This window comes from Mobula birostris, chromosome 12, assembly GCF_030028105.1.
Source record: "Mobula birostris isolate sMobBir1 chromosome 12, sMobBir1.hap1, whole genome shotgun sequence".
Classification (NCBI taxonomy): domain Eukaryota; kingdom Metazoa; phylum Chordata; class Chondrichthyes; order Myliobatiformes; family Myliobatidae; genus Mobula; species Mobula birostris.
The window spans coordinates 62,257,331-62,278,763 of NC_092381.1; the positions used below are offsets into that span (position 1 = coordinate 62,257,331).

Here is a 21,433-nt window from a genome sequence, read left to right on the forward strand (position 1 = left end):
CAGATGAGATGACACCCCAGTGTCCCACCACCCCAACCCCCAGACCACGGACAGATACCGACTTGCGGAGAATGCAAAGGTAGCCGGGAGACACACAGTACATCTTTAAGAAAAAAGCCGAAATAAACATGCTAATTAATTAGGTGCCGCCAACATGTAAATGTCGGCCCAGATCAGAGATGACACAATCGGAAATCGGCACTGATCTGGGCCGACAATTACGGGCAGCACCTAATTAATTAGCATGTTTGTTTTGGCTTTTTTCTTAAAGATGTGCTGTGTACCTCCCGGCTACCGCTGGACCCCTACATGCTTCGGGGATCGGTATCGGTTGGTGGCCCGGAGGGTGGGGGCCACTGCACCACCCAGCCTGTGACGACTCAGTCTAACACACCATCATCAGTCTGCTTGGCGCTGTCCCGATTCCGGTAAGTGATACTACACTGTACATACATTATTTCTATTTTATATAGGCTGTGTATTTTTAGGTATTATTTGGTATGATTTGGCAGCTTCATAGCTTAAAGGTTACTGGAGAGCGCGTATATGTCAACAGCACTTGCGTGAGATTTTCTGCCAACGGCACTTGCATGAGATTTTCGCTACAGAGAACAGTTCAGTAATGATTGTGGAAAAGTATTTCTACTTTATATAGACTGTGTATTTATCATATCATTCCTGCTTTTACTATATGTTACTGTTATTTTAGGTCTTATGTGTCACTTGGCATGATTTGGTAGGTTATTTTTGGGTCTGCAAACACTCACAAAATTTTCCCGTATAAGTAAATGGTAATTGCTTCTTCGCTTTACGACATTTCGGCTTACAAACCGTTTCATAGGAACGCTCTACCTTTGGATGGCGGGGGAATCCTGTACTTCAGAAAACCATTGTCACTCAACACAGTCCGTTGCTGCATCCAGAAATGCAACTTGAAACTGTATTTCGCAAGGAAGAAGCCATACATCAACTCTATGCAGAAACGCTGGCGAGTTCTCTGGGCCCAGGCTCATCTCAGATGGACCGAAAGACTGTGGAACTGTGTGCTGTGGTCAGATGAGTCCACATTTCAGCTAGTTTTCGAAAAAACGGGCATCGAGTTCTCCGTGCCAAAGATGAAAATGACCATCCAGATTGTTATCAGCAAAAGGTGCAAAAGCCAGCACCTGTGATGGTATGGGGGTGCATCAGTGCCCACGGCATGGGTGAGTTGCATGTATGTGAAGGTACCATTGACACTGAGGCGTATATATTAGGATCTTAGAGAGACATATGTTGCCATCAAGGCAACGTCTCTTCCCGGGACGTCCATGCTTATTTCAGCAGGACAATGCCAGACCACATTCTGCACAGGCTACAACAGCGTGGCTTTGTAGACACAGAGTGCGTGTGCTTGACTGGCCTGCTGCCAGTCCAAATCTATCTCCTGTTGAAAATGTATGGCGCATCATGAACAGGAGAATCAGACAACAGAGACCACGGACTGTTGAGCAGCTGAAGTCTCATATCAAGCAAGAATGGACAAAATTTCCAATTGCAAATCTACAATTAGTATCCTCAGTTCCAAAATGATTAAAAAGTGTTATTAAAAGGAAAGGTGATGTAACACAATGGTAAACATGCCTCTGTCCCAACTTTTGTTGAGTGTGTTGCAGCCATCAAATTCTAAATTTGTGTATGTTTACAAAATACAATTAAGTTGGTCAGTAAAACTATTGAAAATCCTTCCTTTGTACTTTTGTCAGTTAAGTAAAGGTTCACGTGAATTAACATATCACAGATTTTTGTTTTTATTGCATTTTGGAAAATATCCCAACTTTTCTGGAAATGGGGTTTATATATTCTATAGGATTTGCTTTCTTCCATCTCCTTTCTTCCATTAGATTTTTGATTTCATCTATCATCCATTTATTCTCTGTGCTTTTTTCTTTTTTAGGAATCACTGACTGCTGATTCTACCAAGGCATCCTTTAGAGAGCTAAACTTCATTTCTACGAGATTGCTATCATCTTCAACAGATTCTGTTTCTAGACTTTGAAATCTATTCCTTACTTCAATTGTAATTTTTGTCTTAAGTTTTCTTCTTCAATTAATTGCGAGTAGTAAAAAGATTGTTCAGATTTTTGCTTCTTTAGTTTTTTAAGCTTTACTTTTACATGACATACTACTGGGTTATGGTCACTATTACAGTCTGCACCTGGATATATTTTGCATTGAGTCATTGAGTTTCTAAATCTTTGGTTTATAGTAATAAAGTCAATTTGATTTCTAACGTTATCACCTGGACTTTTCCAGGTCCACGAGCGTCTTGGATGGTTTTTAAAGTAGGTATTCATAATGACCTGATTATTCATCTTGCACCATTCTACCCATTTCTCACCTCTTTTCTTTCTTTCCCCAGTCCAAATTTTCCTATGGTATTTCCATCAGCACCTTGTCCTACTTTAGCATTTAGATCTCCCATGACAATAACAATATTTTGAGATTTGCATCCATTCTTTGCTTGTTCAAGCTCTTCATAGAATTTATCTATATCCTCATTTGTTCCATCTGTTGTTGGTACATATACCTGCATAATTGTGTATAACCTGTGCTGTACTGTTCTATTTCCTTAGACTCCATCAATCTCAACTTGCACCAAACATTCATATGTACAACTACATTTATCACTACTTCAAGGATTACACACTCATAGCGCTTCTATCACCGCAGACTTAACATCCAGAAACATTACAGCACACATATTAAAATATTTCTCCTTCTCCAATGCAGGTCACATACAACTTTCACCAGTAGGTGGTAGCCTGTAGCCATTTGACTCAATAGCCTTTATTAGCCCAACAACCACAATACTCAGTCAGACAAAATGGTGGGCCCACACTATCCATCTTTCAACATCTTGCTTCCCTCAATCCCCTCTTTTTATCAATTCATTTTATGGTATGCCAGCATCACCAGCATTTTTGCCCATCCATAATTGTCTTGATCAGATGATAATGAGCCACCTTGAGCTGCATTTCCACAATTTTAGATTCATGGAGAGCTACATCATGAAAACAGGCTCTTTGAAGTCTGTGCTGACCATCAGTTAACCACTTACACTCACCCCATATCAATCCGTTTTTTATTCTCCCCATATACTCATACCTCTTCCCACTCCCAACAACTTCTAGCACTAACTTGCATACTAGAGCACTAGGGACAACTTACAGTGGCCAACCAACCTGCATTTCTTTGGGACTCATGAAAGAAACTCATGTGCTCATCGGGAAAACATGCAAAATTCATGCAGACAGCACTGGATGTTAGGGTCAAAGCTAGGTATCTGGTGCTGCGAAGCAACAGCTCCATTTGCTGTGCTACTATGCTGCCTGTACTATTGGCTAGGAAGTTCCAGGATTTAGAGCCAGTGGTAATGTAAGAACGGCAATGTATTTCCAGGCCGGATTAAGTGATCTTGTAATATTCTTGTGTTTCCGCTGCCTTCATGCTCTTAATGGTAAATGATTTGTGTTTGTAGTGTATTGTCAGAGCATTAACTATATTCCATTTGTAGATGTCACACACAACAGGTATGGTACAAGAGTACTGGAAGGATATTTAGGGTGGCAGTGGGAATGCCAATCAAGTTGGGTGCATTGTTCTGGATACTACTGAGTTTTTGGACTTCCCAGTGCCTCAGGAAATATTGCAGTGATATCATGGGGCTGTGACGATGAACATTCAATAACCATAACAGTCTTTCTTTATGTGAGGTACGACACCAAGCACAGGAGTGCTTTCTGTCTGATGCCCCATCTTCAGCTTTACCAGGAGGCCTTGATATTACACTTGGTCAAGAGCTTTCTTGATATTGTGCTTATCACATCTGTGAAATTTAACTGTTTGATTGACATGTAGTTCAGAGGGAGCTATGAGGTCTGGAGTCAGTTGGTCTTGATGAAATCCAAACTAGGTATTGATGACCAATTATACTGGCATGAAAGTACGTCTTGGTAGCAGTAATTATGACTTTTTCCATCATTTTTATGTTAGGTAAGAGTAAATTGATTAGATGGTAATTAGCCTTTTTTGATTTATCCTGCTTTTTGTGGCAGGGCGTACCAGAGCAATTTTTCCTTTTGCTTCACGGCATTGTTATAATTTTACTGGAACAACTAGAGATATAAGATTTGGAGGAAGTGCCTATAATCTCTTTCTCGCCCCTTTCTCCCACCCTATTCTTAGACTTTAGTTACTTAAATCAACTCTGCATCTTCCTTATATGCTACATACTGCTTGCAATGCCAGGCAGTACAATTTAGAAAGCAGGAAAATTAGCAGTTAAAAACAGGCATTTAGGGGTTACAATAGAAAGTTAGAAATAATTGGTAATCAGAATGCTGACATAATTGGTACCAATTTTGTGGCTTTTGTGTTCAGTCCATATCCATAGAGAAAAAAAACAATATTGTTTGCCTGTATGGCATAAAGGATCTGCTTTCCTAAACCTCACACGAAGCGTACTCAACTTAAATTTCAAGGGCCAAGACAACAAGCATTTATTCCCATATTGCATTGATTGGCTTAATTATAATTTTATTCACAGAAAGGCATGTAATTAAAACAATCAAGCAGCACAAAACCAACAAACTTCTTGACCTAATTAATGCCTAGTACTGAAAGCTATACGGAATAGGCTGAGGATTGTTGTGGTGCCAGGAGCACAGTGAAGCTAAGGACTGAGCCTCAGGCAGGGGTGGGGGGGGATAGAGAAGTCAGGAAGTGATGAAGAAGATGGAGGTAGCAAATATATGGGTGGTAGGAGTTGTATGGAGGAAGGCGAATGTCAGGTTCCTGCAAAACGGAAAAATAAGTGGCGAATTTAGGATTACAATGGCTTTTTCCTTTTTTAATCATGCAATAGAATGGTAGAAACGTGTTAGCTAATTATCAGGGGATTTTAATTCTCATGGTACTGTGTGGAGTTATAGTAACACAAATATGAAAGGACTTTATGGAAGAAAAATGATGCTCAGCAGGTGGCAGTAATGCACCTCATGTTGGTCTGCCCACTGCCATTAAACATTACTAGAAGAACTGTATGGATAGAAAATATAAGTTGAAAGAGTGGCAGAAATAGACTAAACTCTGCTGGAAAGCTGGGAAAACATTTGAGGAAAAGAATAGGAGGAAGATTATGGGAAGGCAGGATTATGTAATAAACAATGAAGTGACAAGAGTAAAAACCAAAAAAAAAGATGGAATACAAAAACAGAACCAATAAACACCAGGAATATGAACAGAAGTGAATAAAGCGTCAGTAGATCAAGTTAATAAATAAGAGGAATGCAAATGATAAGAAAATAACAAAATGAAATCTATTCAAATGGAATCCAAAAAACACTTTCCCAAGATGAGGGACTTCAATTATAAGAATAGATTTGAGGAGCAACAACTTGAGAAGGACTTGAGAAGGATGAGGGGAGATTTGATAGAAATTTATGAAATAATGCGTCTGGAAAGCATGGATAATGGGATCGAAGAAGGTAGCTGTATGCTGATTGACTGTGGCTTTAATGGTTTTCTTTGGTGGAAGGTCAAGGGCAAGACCTCACTGGTAAAAAATAAATTGACTGAGAATTGAGGGAATAAGAGAACTGTTTTAGTTCGGTATTTGGTTAGAATCAAGAATACATTCTGTGGAGGTGGGTTCATTGTGCCTTTGCACGGCAAATTAGATATATATATTGTCACAAAAGGTTTGTGAGAGCAACAGAAAATGGCCTGCTGGGTGGAGCTGGAGTTGATGCGGTCGTGAACAATATGGATATGATGAATTGATTTCTATCTTTCTGTGCAGTGACTAATCTATAAAAATATGAATATGAACTATTTCAACTCACAAAGAATCCAACTTTTTGAAGTTCAATATATTCCCTTTCCAGCAACAAATAAGCCTTGGACTGCATGAGCTTCACAGTTGTTGAGTACCCATCAAATGAAGAATCTTCCTGACAATGTAAAGGACATTTTATATTTTCTCCAGCTTTGTAGAATCAAAAAAAAATTTTAAATTAGATTTTCTAGTAATCTTATATGAACAAATTAAATCAAATATGCTTAATATTTAAATAAACAATATTGTTGCTAAGTTATAACAGTAAAAGATTAGAATGTATTAAATGGCCAAATGCATATGGAATTTGTATGCACACTTGGTTATCTAATCATAATAGTCACCCAATTTACAATACAGTATTTGCAGTAGAAAGACATTATGCTGTTGAAACTGACATACATATATGAACGCAAACACAAGGAAATCTGCAGATGCTAGAAATTCAAGCAACACACATCAAAGTTGCTGGTGAACGCAGCAGGCCAGGCAGCATCTCTAGGAAGAGGTACAGTCGACGTTTCGGGCCGAGATCCTTCGTCAGGACTAACTAAAAGAAGAGCTAGTAGGAGATTTGGAAGTGGGAGGGGGAGGGGGAGATCCAAAATGATAGGAGAAGACAGGAAGGGGAGGGATGAAGCCAGGAGCTGGACGGTTGATTGGCAAAAGGGATATGAGAGGATCATAGGACAGGAGGCCTAGGGAAAAACGCAGAGGATGGGTAAAGGGTATAGTGAGAGGGACAGAGGGAGAAAAGGGAGAGAGAGAAAAAGAATGTGTGTATATAAATAAATAATGAATGGAGTACAAGGGGGAGGTGGGGCATTAGCGGAAGTTTGAGAAATCAATGTTCATGCCATCAGGCTGGAGGCTACCCAGGTGGAATATAAGGTATTGTTCCTCCAACATGAGTGTGGCTTCATCTTTACAGTAGAGGAGGCCGTGGATAGACATATCAGAATGGGAATGGGACGTGGAATTAAAATGTGTGGCCACTGGGAGATCCTGCTTTCTCTGGCGGACAGAGCGTGGGTGTTCAGCGAAACGATCTCCCAGTCTGCGTTCGGTCTTGCCGATATATAGAAGGCCACATTGGGAGCTCCGGACGCAGTATATCACCCCAGCCGACTCACAGGTGAAGTATCGCCTCACCTGGAAGGACTGCCTGGGGCCCTGAATGGTGGTAAGGGAGAAAGTGTAAGGGCGAAAGTGTAAGGGCACGTGTAGGCAGAAAGCAAGATCTCCCAGTGGCCACACATTTTAATTCCACGTCCCATTCCCATTCTGATATGTCTATCCACGGCCTCCTCTACTGTAAAGATGAAGCCACACTCAGGTTGGAGGAACAATACCTTATATTCCGTCTGGGTAGCCTCTAGCCTGATGGCATGAACATTGACTTCTTAAACTTCTGCTAATGCCCCACCTCCCCCTTGTACTCCATCCATTATTTATTTATATACACACATTCTTTTTCTCTCTCCTTTTTCTCCCTCTGTCCCCCTCATTATACCCCTTACCCATCCTCTGCGTTTTCCCCCCTCCCCCTTTTCTTTCTCCCTAGGCCTCCTGTCCCATGATCCTCTCATATCCCTTTTGCCAATCAACTGTCCAGCTCTTAGCTCCGTCCCTCCCTCTCCTGTCTTCTCCTATCATTTTGGATCTCCCCCTCTCAAATCTCTTACTAGCCCTTCTTTCAGTTGGTCCTGACGAAGGGTCTCGGCCCGAAATGTCGACTGTACCTCTTCCTAGAGATGCTGTGTGGCCTGCTGAGTTCACCAGCAACTTTGATGTGTGTTGATACATATATGAATATCTTTTTTGAGCCCTTCTGAGTATCATGGAAGAAATATACCTGTACAAATTCTCTTGTCTATGCAATTTGTGCAAGTTCAGTGGTTTGTTCCTACGTCACCATTATAGCACATAAAAATGATTGCATCACTTCGCAAATTTTGTGAATTCAAAACCTACTGTTCACTATTGAGAACAGGCCTTGCTTTCCATACCTGCAATAGAGAACGAAACAGGTGTAAAAATATTTAGTGCAACACTTCACAAATCCAGATGTAAGGTCAAGGTTTGACTCCTGCCACTGTCTGTAAGGAGTTTCTATGTTCTCCCCTGAATGCACGGGTTTCCTCCAGATGCTCCGGTTTCATCCCACGTTCTAGAGCTATGCAGTTAAGGTCAGTGAGAAGTGGACATGCTATGTTAGCTCTGGAAGCATGGCAACACTTGCGGGCTGCCCAGCAGTCCTTGCTAATTTAATTTGGCAAAAATGATGCATTTCACTGTATGTTTTAACGTACATGTGACAAATAAAGCTAACTTTTTGCCTTTAGTGGTTCTACAGTCTATTAACATTGAGCAAATAAATGCTACCAACAAAATCCTTTCAACATCTTAATTTTAATAATATGCTCAGAAAACAGTTAAGATTGAATTGCACTTTTCAGTGCCAACTCTCGCCTATCTTTTAAGCCTACACTCAAAACATTCAAAAGCTTAAGTTCCACACAGATTATCAAGGTGTATAGTATATGCCTATACTTCTGTCTATTTTTCAATGCTTATATTATTAGCAGTGTTTACATTACAAACATTAAATTGATTGTTTGATGATTGTGAAGTCCTCTTAAGTTGAAAGACTTCATATCCAAACATAAATCTAAGTTCCTGCAAGTGGAAGTTAGATACTGCGAAGGCTGCACTAAGGTGAGGTGTTGAAGGCACTGAGATGATAGCAGCTGCACAAACATTTTGAGGAAAGTGAAGGGCAAGTCAGTTGAGGGTGGGTTAGAAAGGCTGAAAAGAAAGTTTAGATGGTCACAGAAAGTTTTGGGCTGCTGACAAATTAAAGGTGTCATTAGGGTACATTTAAGTAGCACTGGGTATGGTCTTGGAGTCACTGGCAGTGGGCATTAGGGGAATACTGAGGGCTGAGTGGTCACTAGAGGCTGGTTAAGGGCACTGAGGATACTATGATTTCAATATGAGAGAACATTGGGAATTGAGAAAGGCGCCAGTGAACAATGCGGCCAACGACAACATCCTGCTGACAGGTCATGAATCTACTTATTTTACTACTACTTCTTTCAAATATGATTCTACTACTAAGCTGTGTGTGATTGGAACCTGTGATCTACATGCTGAAGAGTTTCGGCCTGAAATGTCAACTGTACTCTTTTCCTAGATGCTGCCTGGCCTGCTGAGTTCCTCCAGCATTTTGTGTGAGTTGTTCGGATTTCCAGCATCTGCTGATTTTCTCTTGTTTGTGATTTGAGTTACATTTTAATGGTGTGTCCTTGGGTTGATTGAGCAATCCAGCTCTTTGCTGTCACGGAGGGAGTTTACTGAGGTTTGGAGCTGAGCGTGCAGCCTGGAGACCTGGAGGAAAGGAGACAGGCCTCAAGCTGATGATCAATTTCACTGTTTCTCTCCGAATGAGGTGTGAGAGCACGAGCCTATTATTGACTCCATTGCTTCTCTCTGACTGAGCATCGAGCAAGGTTGAAGTCAACGAAGACAAGAGCGCAGGACGGGTGGGTGTTCAGTGCTGTTTGCCTGATCTTCCTCTCCCTCTCACTAGCTGCTGTTGGAGGAAAGTACTGGAGTCTTGAGTTCCATGTTGCAAGGATTGATTGAGGCTGTGGGCTAATTTCAGGGGACTTTGAGGTTCATGTTGCTTGTGTTTCTGGACTCTGGTTCCTCTTTATTTTTGCTGTTTCTGAGTGGTTTGATCTGGGTGATCAATGCAGACTCGGGCACTTCGGTGAAGATTGGCCCTGCAACCTGCACTGGCTAGTGCAGCCATGCGGAACTGAACTAATCTGAATACTACTGGGCTCCTGGTTTGATATTTGATATTCCACATGTTCTTTGCTTGCTTTCTGCTGTTGGCACAATTTGTTTTGTCTTTGACTTGAATGTGATAGAGTGTATATGAGGTAATAGGGGTTATTGACAGAAAATTGTGGAATAACGTGGAGGAGTAGTCAGGGTGCTTTCTATGGTGGGGATGGAAATATTAAGGGTAGTACAAGGACACTGAACTAGGAACGGTATTGAGCTGGTATATTTAGTAGGCTTCTGTGCACATTGTGTGATGCAGGATGTGTTGATAGCGTGGTAATAGTATTCAAACCAAAGAGTTGTAGAGCACAGAAATAGGCCCAACACATCCTTGTCAAGCAGGTTAACTGAGCTGGTCTCATTTGCCTGCATTTAGCCCATATCTCTTTAAGCCATTCCTATCCACGTACCTGTCCAAATGTCTTTTAAACATTGTAATTCTACCAGCCTTTACCACCTCCTCTACCAAGTCATTCCATTTATTCAGCACAATCTATGTGGAAAAACTTGCCTCTCAGTTCCACTTTAATTTTTTTTCCCCCCTCTCACTTTAAGCCCATGCCTTCTAGTTTAGTCTCTCCTACCCTGGGAAAAATACAGGGTAGTCCTTCACTTTATTCATGTGCCATGATTTTATAAACCTTTATAAGGTCACACTTCAGTCTCCTTTACTCTGGGGAAAACAGACCTAGCCTATCCAGTCTTGCCTTATAACTCAAGCCTTCCCAGTCCCAGCAACACCCTTGTGAGTCTTTTCTGCTCTCTCTATATTCTTGCATATTGAGGATCATATAGGGCAATTGAAAGCCTTGTGATGCCTGGTGTCGAGAATATTCAGGGTAGGGGCTTTGAGCGATTGTGGTGGAAACACTAAGATGGAAGATTATTTTGGGAATATACTGTGGATGATTGAACACAGAACATTACAGCCAGTATAGGCTGATGTTGCTCTTCAGCCCATGATGTTGTACTGACCTTGTAAGCTACTTTAAGGTCTTCCCTCCATTTTTCTATCATCCATGTGTCTACCTAGGAGTTTCTTAAATGTCCTTAATGTATTTGCCTCTACCACTACTCCTGGCAGGCTGTTTCATGTACCCACCACTCTGTATTTAAAAAAAAAACTTACCTTTGACATTCCTCCTATACGTTCTTCCAATCACCTTAAAATTTTGCCCTGTCATATTAGCCATTGGAAAATGTCCCTGGCTATTCACTTGATCTAAGCCTCTATCAAAACACCTCTCGTCCTCCTTCACTCTAAAAAGAAAAGTCTTAGCCCACCCAACCTATCCTTCTAAAACAATCTCTCCAATCCAGGCATCATCCTGGTAAATTTCCTCCAAAGCTTCCACATCCTTCCTATAATGAGGTGTGCAGAACTGAACACAATACTCCAAGTTTTGTGTAACCGGAGTTTTATAGAACTCAATTCCTCAATGATTGAAGGTCTTCTTTAACAACCCTGTCAACTTGTGCGGCAACTTTGAAGGATCTATGGACAAGGACCCTATGGAGGGTTGCTCCACACTCCAAAGAATCCCACCATTAACCCTGTATTCTGCCTTCAAATTCGACCTTTGAAAGTGAACCACTTCATTCTTTTCTGGGGTGAACTCCATCTGCCACTTCTCAGACCAGCTCTGCATCCTGTCAATGTCCCATTGTAACACTATCCCCAACTCCACCAACTTTGGTAACGGTAATATACAAGTTTCCTAACTCACCCTTCCACTTCCTTATCCAAGTCATTTATAAAAATCACTAAGAGCAGGAGTCCCAGAACACCACTAGTCACTGACCTCTGGGAAGAATATACTCCATTTACTACTGCCCTTTGCCTTCTCTAGGCAGGCCTATTCCAAATCTACATAGCCAAGTCTCCCTGGGTCCCTTGCTCCCTGACCTTCTGAATGAGCGTACCTTAGCGAACCTTATTAAATGCCTTGCTAAAATCCATGTACACGACATCCACTGCTCTATCTTCATCAAAGTGCTTGGTCACACCCTCAAAAGAATTCAATCAGGCTCATAAGGTACAACTTGCCCCTCACAAAAGGATAGGTATTTAAGGTGATTTTATGCAGGATCATCATTGAAGATAGTTTTGTGTGGCATCAAAAGCACTAATTGTCATGTGATTACTGGGATAGATGCAAGTGATGGGGTGGAGTGTGGTATTTCATAAGAAGGTATTACCTGAATTCAGGAGTTGTATTGATAGTGATTTTGGAGGAGGGTCAGGTAAGTTTTCATGGTTGTATTATGCTTTTAGGGAGCTAATTTTATGCTGAAGGTATTTAGATTGTTCTATGAGTAGAGATAACAAGGTTTTTTTTGAAGAGTGGATAATCAAGATATTTCTTTGGAAGGGGTACCTCGGAGGATATTTGGATTTAGTTAAGGGGTTATTGAGGATATTCTTTGGGGATAGTGTTATTGAAAGTTTTACTGAAGTGGGGTGTGGATGGTGCCTTGTTCCAAACTGTTGCTCCTCCAGTAAGCATCTCTCATTCACAGTCCAGACCATGATTAACCTTATTGTATACCGAGAATGACGCGGAAGGTGGTTATTCGGCCGATTGGTTCCAAACTGACTCCTAGCTTTATTTCCCCTGTAGCCAAGCCACTCCCCTACAAATGCCCATCAACTCCTCTTTAAGTCTCTTGCCCTTAACCTGCCACACAGAGGTGATTTGCAAGCTCCAAGTAACCCACCAACCAGACTTCGAGAGCTGAGAGACAGTCGGACCTGTTCGACACCTCAAGCATTTTTATCGACAGTTATATAGACTTTCGCGCCATTTTGCAAGAAACCGCTTTTCATATTCGCAGCCAACAGTAGACATGCCGTTCAACCCACGGCCGCGTCCCTTACTCGACGCTGGCCCGAGTAAAATGCACTCACCATCCAACGACTGACGACCGCCCCTAACCCTGCGGACCGAAAGTATTGCTCGGATACCGGAAGTATTGTTTTGGTTGCCAGGTGACGAGTCAGATTCTTTCCCCACGTGCGGCTGTGCCCCCTGGTGGTCGCAAGCAGTCGCTGTTGCTCAGGGACTCAAAAGCACGGTAGACATCGGAACTCAATTTTCATTACACTCAGAAACTGAGCCTCCCTCCTCTAATTAATTTGATTGCTGTCATCAACTTCGAACCAGAGAATCTCCAGCATCTAAATAACGTCCCATCGAGTAAGTTAAACAAGAAATCATGTGTGAAGTATACTTGCCACAGAATTGTTAATGTGTCAATGTGTTTTAGATAGATAGAGAAAGGTAGAGACTTCATTGATCTCAAAGGAAATGACAGTGTCACAGTAAGTAAGAAAGAATAAAAAAAAAGTTAATTTAAACAGTCTAACGGCGGGCGGGGGGGGGGTGCGGTTATCACTTCTCCGGCTAAAGGTTGACTCATTATGGAGTCTAATGGCCGAGATTAAGAATGCCTTCTTTCTTTCTTTTTAAATCTTTTTATTGAATAAGTATACAAAAAGGTAAGCCATATAGGCACTAATACACTGTTAGAATATAATAAAATTACAGGAGATATTAATACAGAAAAAAGAATGATACAAACAATGTAATTTAAACATAACATAATAAGGTAACATAATAGTATACTAATTTTTATATATGTATATCAATAGAGAAAAGGAAAAAAAAACCCCAAAAAAAAACCCCCAAAAAAATCCACCGTGCAACTTAACTAAAAGCAAAGCAAAGCAGTGAGCTAACTTGGAACCAAGTAGAGTTAAAGAACTTAAAATCACGTCCTCAAACCCGACCTCCATTAAAAACAGTAAAAAAAACAAGAAGGGAATATAAATATGGAGCAAAAAAAAAGAAAAAAAATTTCATTAAATGAAAATATTGAATAAAAGATCTCCAGGTCTGTTCAAATTTAAGTGAGGAATCATAAAGATTGCTTCTAATTTTCTCCAAATTCAAGCATAATATCGTCTGAGAAAACCAAAAAAAGGTAGTTGGAGCATTAAGCTCTTTCCAATGTTGTAAGATACATCTTTTTGCCATTAAAGTAAGAAATGCAATCATTCTACGGGCTGAAGGAGAAAGATTACTGGAAATTTTAGGTAATCCAAAGATAGCAGTAGTAGGGTGAGGAGATATCTATATTCAATACCTTTGAGATAATATTAAAAATGTCTCTCCAAAAAGTTTCCAGAGTAGAAGAATGCCTTCATTAGGCAGTGTTTGTCTTAGTCTATTATTAAAAGTGCTCCTCTGTTCAGCCAAGGTGGTATGCAGAGAGTGAGAAACATTGCCTGGAATTGCCAGGATTCTCCGTAGGGTCCTTTTTCTACCACAGCCACCAGTGTGTCCAGCTTGACTTCTATAACAGAGTTAAACTTTCTAATCAGTTTATTGAGCCTGTTGGCATCACCCGTGTTGATGCCATTACCCCAGCACCCCACTGCATAAAATATTTTACTGGCGACAACAGACTGGTAGAACGTGTGAAGGTTTTCTTGATTGGACAAATGCTGGAGTTGCCTATGATATAATTTCTTGTGAATGAATGATTTATACAAAGTGAAGAAATTTTTTAAAAACAACAAAAAATGTTGACACCATGACCAAAAAAAGTCCCAAACTGCAACTGAGAAACTGCTCAGTTCCAGGAATTTAATACCACAATAAGGACCTGCTTACTTCTAAGTCAGGATGGTGTGTGACAATGAAGTCATTGTTTTTTTTCCAAAAGTGACCAAAAGAATTGATGAGGGCAGGACAGCAGGTGTCTACCAGGATTTCACAAGGCTTTGGACAAAGTCCCACATGGTAGACTAGTCCAGAAAGTTAGAGTACACAGGATCTGAGGTAAACTAGCTGTGGAAGGTTTTTCATATTCAAGGCTTTCTAGTGGTGTTCGTCAGGAATTAGTGTTCAGTCTCCCGTTGCTTGTCATGTATTGATGATTCGGTTGAGAATGTAGTGGCATGATGACAGTAAGCTTGTTGGTGACAGCAAAATGGCTGGTATAGTGGACAGTGAAGGTTCTCTAAGATTAGAACAGGATACAGATCAACTGGGAAAATAGGCAAGGGATTGGTAGATGGAATTTAACTCAAAATGTGTAGCAATACATTCAAACGAGGGCAGAACATATACAACGAATGGCAGAGTCGTGAAGTGCTGTTGAACACTTAAGGTACAAGTACACAGTTCCCTGAAAGTGGCAATACAGACAGGCAGGATGGTGAAGAAGGTGTATGGCATGCTTGTCTTCATTGGCCAAGGCACTGAATACAGAATTGGGATATTACACTTGTATAGAATGTTAACACAAGGAAATCTGCAGATGCTGGAAATTCAAGCAACACACACAAAATGCTGGTGGAACGCAGCATGTTAAAAACAACAGAAGCGTCAACTGTACTTCTTCCTATAGATGCTGCCTGGCCTGCTGCGTTCCACCAGCATTTTGTGTGTGTATAGAATGTTAGTTAGGTTGCACTTGGAGCATTCCGGTCACCACACCTAGGAAGAATGTGGTTAAGCTGGAAAAGGTGCAGAAAAGATCAAGAAAGTTGTTGCACAGATTGGAGGCCTTGAATTATAAGGAGAGATCTGGGTCGCCTAAGGCAGGCTGAGCAGTTTGATGACCCTTTCTCCCACCTTCAGTTCTCCTTTTCCTCTTGGACAGTCTACTCTGACCTTCTGCCTGCTCTGGATCTTTTCATCTCTTACTGCCAATAGGACATCAACTGTCTCACTCACTTTATCCAACCTCAGCTCCTGGAAATGCATTGCCCTCCACTCTCTCTGTACCTATTTTAACTTCACTGTCAAACCCACTGACAAAGGTGGTGCTGTTATAGTCTAGCATCTACCTCGCTGAGGCTAGATAGCCGCACTCAGATACCACCTCTGACCCCTTAAATAACACCCTACTAAGAAGGATCAGGCAGTACCAACCTCATCACTTCTGGAGATCTCCCATGTACTGCCACCAGCCTTATAGTTCCTGCACACCCCACTGCTTGTTTCCACCTCCTACCCAAGATCCATAATCCTAACCATCCCAGTAGGCCCATTGTTTCTGCCTGCTCCTGCCCACTGATTTTCCCTTCTCTCAGTTCCTCTGCCTCTGCCACTGCCACATCTGTTCTCAGGATGAGGCTTTCTATTCCTGAACTCTGAGATGTTCCCTTTTCTTTTTTGGAAAACAGGGTTTCCCATCACTGCTTTTGAGGCTCTCCTCTCATCTCCTCCATTTCCCTCACCCCATCCTCCTGAAACGTAACTGGAATAGGGTTCCCCTTGTCCTCACCTACCACACCACATGCCTCCACTGATGTGATAACCAACAATTCATTGATTGCAACTTCTGCCATCTCTAACAGAATCCTACCATCAGGCACATCTTTCACTCCTTCCCCTACCCCATTTTGCTTTCTTCAGAGATTGCTCTCTATGTAACTCCCTTGTTCACTCAGCCCTCTCCGCAGATCTGCCTCCATGCACTTATTCCTGCAAGTGTGGCAAGCACTATGCCTACAAAGCTATGTGACTTATATCCGTGTCTAGAGTAAACAATAAAAGAGGGAAGAAAATCAGGAAGAAAGGGGAATCATAATATTTTTTGTGTTGGGGACTCATCTCTGTTGACAGCTTATCTACCGATGCCTATTATAAACCCACGAACTCTCACAGCTACCTGGACTATACCTCTTCCTACCCTGTTACTTGTAAAAACGCCATCCCCTTCTCTGAATTCCTCCATCTCCGCTGCATCTGCTCCAGGATGAGGCTTTTCATTCTAGAATGAAGGAAATCCACCATCAATGCAGCCCTCAACCGCATCTCCTCCATTTCACGTATGTCTGCTCTTACCCCATCTTCCCTCCACCCTACCAGGGATAGGGTTCCTCTTGTCCTCACCTACCACCCCACCAGCCTCCGCATCCAGCACATAATTCTCCACAACTTCTGCCATCTCCAATGGGATCCCACCACCAAGTACATCTTCCCCCTGCCCCCCTCACTTTTGCTTTCCCCAGGAATCACTCTGTATGCAACTCCCTTGTCCATTTGTCCCTCCACACTGATCTTCCTCCTGGCAGTTATCCTTGCAAGCGGAACAAGTACTACACCTGCCCCTACACCTCCTCCCTCACTACCATTCAGGACCCCAAACAGTCCTTCCAAGTGAGGCGACACTTCACCTGTGAGTGTTGTTGGGGTCATATGCTGTGCTCGGTGCTCCCAGTGTGAACATCGATTTCTGTTCCCCCCCCCCTTCACTATTCCCCGTCCCCTTTTCCCTCTCTCACCTTATCTCCTTGTCTGCTTATCTTCTCCTCTGGTGCTCCTTTTCTTTCTTCCATGGCTTTCTCTTCTCTCCTATCGGACTCCCCCTTTTCCGGCCCTGTACCTCTTTCACCAATCAACTTACTAACTTTTTGCTTCATCCCTCCCCCTCCCGTTTTCACCTATCTCCTTGTGTTTCTCTCTCCCCTACTCCACCTTTTAAATCTACTCCTCAGCATTTTTTCTCCAGTCCTGGTGAAGGGTCTCAACCTGACTGTACTTTTTTCCGTAGATGCTGCCTGGCCTGCTGAGTTCCTCCAGTATTTTGTGTGTGTTGTATGGATTTCCAGCATCTGCAGTGTTTGTGATATTTTTTGTGTTGTTATTTTGAGTGGGTCATAGTTGTATAACATTGAAATTAGATTAGATTATGAGGACACGCAGTCCTCTTTTATTGTCATTTAGTAATGCATGCATTAAGAAATGATACAATATTCCTTTGGTGTGATATCACAGAAACACAGGATAGACCAAGACTGAAAAACTAACAAAAACCACAGAATTATAACATATAGTTACAACAGTGCAATAATACCATAACTTGATGAAGAACAGGCCATGGTCACAGTAAAAAAGTTCAAAGTCTCTCGAAAGTCCCACATCTCATGCAGACGGGAGAAGGAAGAAAAACTCTCCCTGCCATGCCCGACCACAGTCCGACTCTGAGTCGTCCGAAAACTTCGAGCCTCTTATCAGCCCTCCGACACTGAGTACCGAGCACTATCTCTGTCGAATGCTTCGACCCCAGCCTCCAGCAGCAGGCAAAGCCGGGGATTTTGGGGCCTTCCCTCTGGAGATTCTCAATCGCACAGTAACAGTGGCAGCGAACTGGGCATTTCAGAAGTTTTCTCCAGATGTTCCTCTGTGCTTCTCACATCTGTCTCCATCAAATCAGAATTGTGTGCGGCATCCTACTTACAAATACGATATCATTTCACCGGAGAGCTGCGCGCACTGCGTCGTGCTGCCATCTTCTCCTCCCGCAATAATGCCCCAAATGAACACTTGGTACCACCACATCCATGTTGACCTTTTTGCCTGTCTATACTGATCCCATTTCGGGTCTTCTCTGCCTTGCTATTTAAATGTCTGATGAAATTTTCTTTAAATATAATCATTGTTATCATTCCACCACCATCACTGGCAATGTACTCCAGGTATCAACTACACTTGTGTAAAAGTTTAGCTCTCACATCCTTTGATACGCCTTACTCACACTCTAAGCCTTTGCCTTCTTGTTTTCAATACCCTATCACAGTAATACGATTCTGATTATCTACCCTATCTATGCCTCTCATGATCTAATATTCTTCTATCAACCTCCCTCACTAAGGGAATACAAGCTCAACCTACTTAATCTCTTCCAGCAATCTAGGCAACATACTGGTGAATCTCCTCCGCGTTCCCTCAGAATAAAATCCCTCCTATAGTGCGTAAGTCAGTATGGTGCTCTATACTCAAGTTTTTGATAGAAGACTTGAGAACAAAGAAAATAGGAGCTAAAGTTGGTCTTCTGATCTTTCAAGGCTGCTGCACCGTTCACTTCGTTTGTGGATAATTGCCCTAAGCCTCAAATCCTTTTCTCTGTGCCAGTTTCACATAGCTCTCAGTTCTCCAATCTTTCAAAAATATATTCCCTTTAAATAATGAGCATTGGAGCCTCCACAACCTGCTGGTTTAGAAAATTTCAAAGATACACCATCCTCTGTGAAAGAGTCCTATGCAACTTTGTCTTAAATGACTGTCCCTTGTATGTATGCATCCTTGTCTGAGACTTGCTCACTAGTGGAAACATCTACCATTTCATATGTTCCCATGTCTTGACATTTCAATTATATCATCCTCATCCTTCTAAACTTAAAGGAACACAGAACCTTTTGTGACCGGACAATCCTCTCATCCCAGGAATCAACCTAGTTAATCTGGCCCATGTACTATGCCAGTTTATCCTTTCAAAACTGTAATGTCAAAACTGTACACAGTATTGCAGGTGCAGACACACTATATGATTGTAACAATGCTTCACTATTTTTAAACTCCAGTCCCTGAGTAAGAAGGCCAATATGCCATTTGTATGCTTCACTGAGGTTTTCGTGTCATTCCTCACTTGTTCATTAATCACTGATTCATCTGGTGCTCAGGAAAACAAAAATGCAAGCTTCTCTAACCTCAGTGAACTGCTGTGTTGACATATACTCAGTGCACATTAAATGCAAGCACTGAAGAGTTCATTGGACATTCTACTCATATTAGCAAATAACATAAAAGTATACCACTATCCAATGAATTAATATCTTTAAAACAAAAATAATTTTAACATACATCCCTAGGAAGAGGTACAGTCAACGTTTCAGGCCGAGACCCTTCATCAGGACTGACGAAGGGTCTCGGCCTGAAACGTCGACTGTACCTCTTCCTAGAGATGCTGCCTGGCCCGCTGCGTTCACCAGCAACTTTGATGTGTGTTGCTTGAATTTCCAGCATCTGCAGAATTCCTGTTGTTTGCGTTTATAATTTTAACATACATAGTTTGCATCACCGCAAACAATGAAGAGGTGAGCAAAGGCGAGGCTGAGTCGAGGGTTGAAGCATGCGGGTGTGAGGCGAGGTTGAGGCATATTTGAGATGAAGTCAGGGCGAGGTCGAGGCATATTTGAAAATAAGTCAGGGCGAGTGGAGAAACGGAGGAAAGGCAGATTAGGAACCCTTCCAGCTAAACTGAGAGCGAGATGCTGGGCCGATTTGGAAAGGTCAGGGGCTGAAATGTGGCAGCGGGTCCAGGCACAGAGCGTATTGACGTGACAGGGCCCAGGTCCCGGTGTGGGGAATGAACCAGTGTTTGAATGATTTAAACGCTGGGCCAGGTGGCTTGGAAAGGCAAGGTGTCAGGACCAGAGGCAAGGGTCAGGCTGGTTCTGCTTGCTGCTCCACAACATTTACTCCACTTTTCAATGCACTGAGGCTGAGGCTGCTCCAGGCTTTGTGTCTGTGGGCTCCATGATGTTTACTGTGCTCTGTGCTGAACTGAGGCTGAGGCTGCTCCAGGCTTTGTGTCTGCGGGCTCCATGATGTTTACTGTGCTATGTGCTGAACTGAGGCTGAGGAGGTGGGCCTGTTCTGGACCTCGTGTCTGAGGACTCACTTTCATTCTAAATGCTATTTTCGTACTTATATTGTTTGCACGATTTGTTTCTCTTTCTCTCTCTCTGCACATTGGGTGTCGGTCATTTTTTTAACAGGTTCTTTTTGGGTTTCTTGTTTTGTGGCTGCCTGTAAGGAGACGAATCTCAAGGTTGTATAAAGTCTACATACTTTGATAATAAATGTACTTTGAACTTTTGAGTTTGCCAAGTGCATCCCTTTAACCCAACATTGCTGCCCTGTGTAACCTTTTCTACCTTCATAAATATGTTGATACTTTCTGGTGGAGTATGATTTTACTACAGCATATTGCAAAAAAATGCCTTCCTCACTGTTTTCTGAAAGGGCGATGGAAATATCCAAAGAGATGGGGAAATCTGAGCCAAGATTGTCAAAGTCTTCTAACAAAGATACAATCCTACACAATACTGTATAGTGATCAGTAGTCATGACCCTTGACAGCTCACACTGTAGCCAATTACACCATCCTTAATGCTGCACAGACCAGAATGATTATGGCCCAGTGTCCCAGAAACAATGGGAGAATATTATCGAAAGAGAATGGGGGAAAATGTGTATGATTTGCCATTGTCAGCTTATATTGAAATTAGCATCAGGTCATGGCATATCCTCAGCTAATTGACAGAAATAAAGTCAACTGAATTCGTAGTTAAGTTTAAAAACAATTGACCTCATTCCCAACTTCTCATGAAAGCTATTTACAACCTAACTTTACACAGTTTACTTTGGTAAATGCAAGATCTGATATAATTTTTCTTTAATCAATTAATGATTTAAATTAGGAGCAACCAGTTGACAACTCCACTTTGGATGGTCTAAAGCCTGGTGGAGAAAGGAGGAGGTTTGGGCATGGGGCTAATAACCCCATCCTAGAGTTACAGAATTGCCAACAGAAGCTACAAAGACATCATCCCTGGGAAAATAAAGATCTTCATCCAGAAGACGTACGAAGTAGTGTGATGAAAGCTGCAGGTCTGTGGAAGCCACAGAACTAATCATCCTTCTATGATCCAGCAGCACCACCAATAGAACATGGAATTGAGGTCATCCAAAGAACACCAGGAAGCTGACACCAAGAAGATGGGCTACTCCTGGGGACAACTTGAATGATTGGCCTAGGACAAACAACTCTGGCAAGCTGTTGTTGGCAGCCTGTATCCCAGTAGGGATGATAGGCTTAACTAACTAATTAACTAACAAT

The 21,433-nt window shown here is 42.0% G+C and overlaps 1 protein-coding gene and 1 long non-coding RNA gene across 8 annotated transcripts in view; one reads left to right on the plus strand and one right to left on the minus strand.

Moving 5' to 3' along the window:
• The window catches only part of LOC140206347 (ubiquitin-conjugating enzyme E2 U-like), a 60,760-nt gene extending 48,065 nt beyond the window's left edge, over nucleotides 1–12,695 (minus strand). Inside the window, exons 1-3 of one of the 7 annotated variants that reach the window (XM_072274701.1) lie at nucleotides 12,642–12,695; nucleotides 7,734–7,887; nucleotides 5,886–5,989 (exon numbers count right to left, since the gene is read on the minus strand). In XM_072274701.1, coding sequence (XP_072130802.1) covers nucleotides 5,886–5,951 — 66 coding nt within the window. In that variant the 5' untranslated portion in view covers nucleotides 5,952–5,989; nucleotides 7,734–7,887; nucleotides 12,642–12,695. Of the gene's footprint in view, nucleotides 1–5,885; nucleotides 6,029–7,733; nucleotides 7,888–12,641 lie in introns of those variants that run through there. The other 6 variants (XM_072274699.1, XM_072274700.1, XM_072274702.1 and 3 more) reach the window with 6 other exon arrangements.
• A 132-nt stretch (nucleotides 12,696–12,827) lies between these two features.
• Nucleotides 12,828–21,433, plus strand: part of LOC140205967 (uncharacterized) — a 144,946-nt gene continuing 136,340 nt past the window's right edge. The window contains exon 1 of the long non-coding RNA XR_011888031.1: nucleotides 12,828–12,930. This is a non-coding gene — a long non-coding RNA (uncharacterized lncRNA). The remainder of the gene's footprint in view (nucleotides 12,931–21,433) is intronic.